At 34.7% G+C, this 6,225-nt stretch overlaps 1 protein-coding gene and 1 long non-coding RNA gene across 4 annotated transcripts in view; both read right to left on the bottom strand.

Annotated features, from left to right (window-relative positions):
* On the bottom strand, positions 896-5,035 carry LOC104771245. Of its 3 annotated transcripts, none has more exons than XR_764755.2 (4): positions 4,792-5,029; positions 4,136-4,241; positions 2,921-2,977; positions 896-2,451 (listed from the first exon to the last, which is right to left on the bottom strand). It is a non-coding gene; the product is annotated as an uncharacterized LOC104771245 (long non-coding RNA). The 3 variants fall into 3 exon arrangements; XR_764754.2 differs by having other exon boundaries at positions 4,136-4,249; positions 4,792-5,027; XR_764757.2 differs by lacking the exon at positions 4,136-4,241 and having other exon boundaries at positions 4,792-5,035.
* LOC104772657 (protein RTF2 homolog) overlaps positions 5,718-6,225 on the bottom strand; it is a 7,313-nt gene continuing 6,805 nt past the window's right edge. The window contains exon 2 of the mRNA XM_010497246.1: positions 5,718-6,092. Coding sequence (XP_010495548.1) covers positions 5,718-6,092 — 375 coding nt within the window. The remainder of the gene's footprint in view (positions 6,093-6,225) is intronic.

The following is a 6,225-nucleotide window of genomic DNA, read 5'->3' as shown; positions in this document are numbered from 1 at the left end:
ATTATATCTAATTTAATTAAATTTAAATTTGTGATTAAACAAATATAGTAATTCACAAATATTATAAACAATCATATAAATGAATGTTAAATAAGTATTAAGCATCATATCTTTATCGATTTCATAACTTATTCACGAAGGTATACGGTACTTACTAGTTTGCTAATTGATCGATAAAATATGAAGATAGTACTTATCTCGATGAAGATGTCATATAAATCGGAGACGAAGACACCATCGGCATATGATGATTTGCTTACTCCAAGTCTCCAATTATTAAACCGACTAAAACCATCCCCAGTGTCAGTGGTTTTGAGATTTGGGGAATCAATGGAGGTGGCGGCTTGAGATTTTCATCGATAATCTCGGTATATTGATCGACACCATATATACCTCACCAATCAAAAATAAATAAACATGGACAAAAATTAATATATTATTATATAACCAAGTAATAAAATTTTGATGGCAAAGTATGAACCGTATAATGCACCGTATATTATGCCAATAATTAAATACTATGTAGTATTGAGTAAAGCAATATACGGTAGAGCCGTAGAGGTAGCATATGTAAAAAGAAACAATATACATTGCTTCTCGTTTTGTTAAACAAACGAATTATTCTCACAAGCACAACTAACAAACAATAAGCTTGTATCTGCTTATATAGTAAAACATGTATATATAAAATATACAAACGCTAATAATGAAATTAAGCGATCATTGATTATAGTATAATTCATATGCAATTATATATCTCATGTTATCACATAAGTATATGGCGATAAGTACATAATTAAATAAATAAGAAGAATCTAATAACTTATCAAGCCAAAACAAACGTTTGACCAAACCAAATAATAATACTATGAACAATAATAGTCCACATACTTACTTTTTTTTTTTTGGTCAACTGGAATTTTTATTAGTACTTGTTGTGAAACCAAAGGTGAAATACAAAGCTAAAGCCGGCGGACGACATTGATGTCCCCGGAGTCTAAGAAAGAACTACTACAACCAAAACGAAAGAAAACGAAACCTTAAACTAAACACAGAAGTAACCGGTATTACAACCTAAAAAGAGACAGTATAACAAAGAAAACAAAGCATCTCTTCTTCTGAAGCACCAGCAAATGAGCTTTACCAAGGATGCCCACGGCCAAACCGAAGTAACAACAACCCCTCCTATCATGGTGAGAGCCGATCTCTCAAGACTTCATAAGCCGGCAAGCAACTCTGCTTCCGGAGATGACGACGACGTTGGTACGCCAAGGAAACGCCAAACTAAAGCCTTTCATACGCAAACAGATCTCAACAGATCCCGAAAGCAAGTACAAGGAAAGAGGCCTAACTTCTCAAGAAACACCAAACTGATCGAGAACGACGCAATACTCAAGACAGCTATCACCACACCGAACAACACCAAGAAGAATATAACTCTACAAACTTTGGAGACTACCAGCACATTCAATCAAAACGAAACCTCTGCTTAGCAAGGAGCCGAAAACCCAAACGAAGGCTACTAAAACAGAACGGTAATACTAAGAACGTCCAAAGAGCGATTCCATCTACCTCTAGCAAACCCATACTAAACTACTAACCCTCTAGCAACTCGGAGAAGAAAATCGATCAGAACAAAAGCTTACCAGACTGAGAACAACAACCAAGCAAACAAAAAGGAGAAGGTCAAACGACGAGATCCTAGCTCACGCTGGATCTGACGAAGACAAGTCTTCCCTCCTCTGCCACCGCTGGGAAAGGGAGATCCACACTCTCTGAGAAGAAGGCGGGAAAATCAACCCTTGACTTGAAGAACCATCGAGAACCGCAGCAAGCTGATCTTACAATCGAAACACCGGAGACAGCTGAGGCCGCAACTAAGACAAGAACCAACCTAAAGGGAAGCTACAAAGGCCCTCTCACGGCTCCGGCGAAGAGCGCCGCTCACCGGAGAGGGCAAACTCAGATCTGAATTTTTGGTGTTTGGCGGCTAGGGCGACTCGTCGAGAGAGAAAGGGTTTTTTTTTTGTATGAAAAAGAATCTGTGTCCACATACTTACTAGATTCATTGATGTTATTTAGTAGTAATAAACATATTGCATGAAACAATAATTAAATATGCTTTGAACGAAGCGATAAACAATGAAGCATGAGGTTACTTATCTCAATGGTTTCGGAGACGTGTGAAAACAAGACTGTTGGCTACGGTTTTAACGAAAATCTATACTATTAACTCGGGAGTACAAAAGAAGAAAAAAAAAAAACTTTGCCAAAAAATTCTATAATTTGACCCTACGAGCAAATAAAGGAAGAAGAGGAAAAAAAAAATTTAAGGGCAACAAGGTAAATTTAATTGTATATGGAATGCGGATCGTAACTGTTTGGGAGAATCTCATTCGGATCCTTGATATATTATAAGTGTATCCAAACACTCTCTTATTCTTCTTTTACCTGTAGGATAAAAGAAAAAAAAATACATCACAATCATCATAATTGTGGAGGAAATATAGAAATGTCAACTAACAGAATCCCTCATGATCCTCTAGCGTATCATAACAAGAGACGAAATGAAATCAAATTATTAACTGCATATATTTTAGTATAATCACGTATATTCTCATTTCAGGCAATCACACCAACCCTTACCTCTTACTTACCATTTGTTCGTACCTCAATAAATAAGTAAATCAATAATCAAAACAGAAAACGGAAACAGTTTGATCCAATCCCTATTCTTACTATCCTATATCATATCAAAATACAAAATCAAATCAAAAACAGAAAATCTTCTATTCAATGCAGCGAATATTCTACCTTTCACCCAAAGCCAACATCAACTACTATATAAACCATAGTATAGAAACGTCAATATTAAACTCATCAAACATACAAACAAACTGAATAGAAAATAGAAAATCACCTTCGTATAAGTCATGGCTGCCACCGATGGTTTCACACATGTTTCTGATATCAAGGCCTTCAAAACAACATGGAGGATAAGAGTTAAGATAGTTCATACTTGGAAGCAATAAGTGAGTCTATGCATCTACCCCATCATCTAAGCGAGTCTATGCATATAGCTGTCAAATGGGCGGGCCGCCCATGAACATGCCCATGTCCATATACATATGGGCGGACCATGGGCGGACCAAAAAATAAATGGTCTATTTGGACATTAGACCATTTTTGTCCATGGACCATATGGTCTTAACCAGATGGACAATGGACCATATGATCTACCCCATCATCTAAGCGAGTCTATGCATCTGAACAATCATTAACACCCAAGAAGTTGTCTACACAACCAATACATTAGGAGAAATATGAAGAAGAAAATGGTGAGCATACGAATGATGTGGATTTGACTGACAAAAAGATTGAGACACTAAAGCNTGACTGACAAAAAGATCGAGACACTAAAGCTGAAGGTTGAGAATAAGTGGTTTGTTGTCGTTTTCTAGCAGTTTAGATTTTTAGATTATGTATAAATTTGTTTATCCAGCTATAAACATTTCTATGAAGAAAATAGAGAGATGCAATGAATTTCTATGACGAACAGAAATTTTTTTTGATCAAGTAACCTTTAGAATCTTTATTAGTTGTATTCACCATACTTAGCTCCTTTATATTGAATTTTTTTTTCATCATGTAATAATACAAAATATGGTGAACTGCACCTTACCATTGACTTAATGTATATAAGGTTTGAAAGTATATAAAAACGTACCAGGATCTGTAGGAGGAATGGAGGATAGTAGATGAAAATAAGAAAGCAAGTTAAATCCGTGCAATCAAGAAAATATAAATCTCTTAGACCACAAGAACTCATACACTCAGATATAACTTTGCTATAGCCGGAGCATATCTTTATTTCGGTTATCTGAGGAGGCCTTTGCATCAAATCAAAGATCCTATTTGTATTCTCAGAATCTCAATAGTAAAAAAAAAACATGTACTATTATTATTCTGTTATTGTCTCAATCTGATTTGTTTTCACTTTGTCTGATACCAAAAGCAAAGTATGAGATGATGATAAGCAAATCGTTGAGTTAAGATGAGGGATTAAAAAGGAGTCAATAAATATATATATATATGACTATGATAAGAACTAAAATCTGAAACATGATTACTCTACTTGATAAGCCATTATAAAGAGGCTTTTGCTGTTGCAATTGAACTGCGTGCATGCGTTAATCTCACATCCCATAACAATGCTTTCCATTCTTTTTTGTTTCTCTCCTCTGTAAAACTGAACAACAAAATTAATGAAAAAAACAAAGGAGCGGCAGCAAAGAAATAATATAAAGATTGAAAAGACAGCTCAAGTCGACGGATTCAAATTGAATACAGGAGAAGGAGGATGGAATTTGGTAAATAACGTCAAAACCCAATTGGGGCTGCTGCTAATAATAAATAAAAAAAAACAACTTATTGTAACTAATTAATTAATTAAGCTTTATGCTTTTAGAGTGTGTGTGAGAGAGAGAGGGGATCGTAACTCCAAAACTAATACCAATGACATCGAAGCTAAAGCAAATCCAGCAAATGGAGTCAATCTAATAAAAGAGCTTCAAGTCTTAAACTTACATTGTACCAACAACAGCAAATCTGAGCATTTTATAATTAATCTAGATCGGAAACTTGATTTAGAAAGAAAAAAAAAAAAGAAGCAAAAAAAACCCGAATATGAGTAACTCAAGACTCAAATCTAAAACATAGCAAATCGACTTGAATCTGATTTGATTTTGTCGGGAAATAATACTAATATGAAAGAGAGGTGATTAGATTTACCTATGATGGTCATAGGATTAAGCTCAGAAGATTTAGACATTCATAAGAAATAGGAATCGAAGGTAGAATTGAGAATAATGAAGGAAAAGGAAAATGTATCAAGGAAGAGATCCATTGGCTGACAGGTAAAATAAGAAATTGTTTTCTCAGGCGAAACTGAAGGCGGAGACGGCAAGAATGATGTTTTTGTCGTTTCATTTTATTCTTTTATTTTTGTTTTTGTTTTTTTTTTTTGTTTTGTTTTGTTTTTCCCTTTTAATAAACTTAAACCAATACAAAAGAATGAGATCCAATTAATTTTCAACATATGATCTATCTTAAAATATTAATGGACTTCTAAAATTATGGCCCTTGGGTCGAATAAATTTTTTATTTTATTTTATCAAAATTTAACTATTGTAACTCTTCTCATTATTTTAAAGTAAAATCAAATTTATAAAAAATCCCGCAAGAAAAAATATATGTGAAATAGTTTAATAGTTTATAATACAGTATATAGTATGAAATAGTTTAAGGGGGGTATTGAACAGGAGAATGTGAAAGAATTTATTAGACATTTGATTTCCAGTGTTATTGGATTAAACATTTTATCCAGTCTTTTAAATTCATCTGTTATTGGATTAAGTACTTTTAAGCAGTCTTTTAAATTCATTTGAATTCCACTGTTATTCAAGTCCTTAACTTTTCATTACTATTAAATTCTGGTGTTATTGGATGTTATGTATTTTATAATAGCAACTTGATTTAACTAGAATGTTAAAGAATTGTTAGTGCAAATTGTGAAGAAAAATGTCTGACCTTTTAACGTAGGATTTGGATAGTACTCTGCAAGTAAAATAAAAAATGGCCAGAAAACAGACTTCTTCAAGAGTAAAGAGAGAAGCGTAGACTTCCTTGGTAGCATTAACCGGCCGCTTTGAATTTCTTCACAGTAATACCATTATTGCCATTGACATTCCCATCAACCATCTGTCTCTTTGCAACCTTTGCTCTCCTGTATCAGCCATCTTTGCGACCTTTGCTCCTGTATCAGCCACCACAGCAGTACCGCTCTTATTTGAGACACCTTTCATCTCTCTCAGCTTTGCTTTCTCCTTCTCCAACTTCTCCCTCAACGAGCTCACTTCCTCTTCTGTACCGTTGATCACAATCTTATCAGACTCTTTGACATCCGCGTGACACACCAAACACGAAGAAGTAGACTTCACTTCCATCAACGCCTTGGAACTCATCACATGTCCCCAAAGCGAAAAACTTGTACTTTCTCCATTGAATTCAAGACCTGAGACCGGACACTGAAACTGGATCCATCAGAACCAACAACAGGCGTAAGTAAGCTTAGGCACCCTCTTAGACAAGACAACAGAGCATGAACCAAAGCTTCTTTATTGAACAGAAAACACATGCTCGCTCTAGTTTGAAGGCTCTCTCTCT

This window comes from Camelina sativa, chromosome 20 (assembly GCF_000633955.1).
Source record: "Camelina sativa cultivar DH55 chromosome 20, Cs, whole genome shotgun sequence".
In the NCBI taxonomy this organism is placed as follows: domain Eukaryota; kingdom Viridiplantae; phylum Streptophyta; class Magnoliopsida; order Brassicales; family Brassicaceae; genus Camelina; species Camelina sativa.
This window is presented reverse-complemented; position numbering and strand designations above follow the sequence as displayed.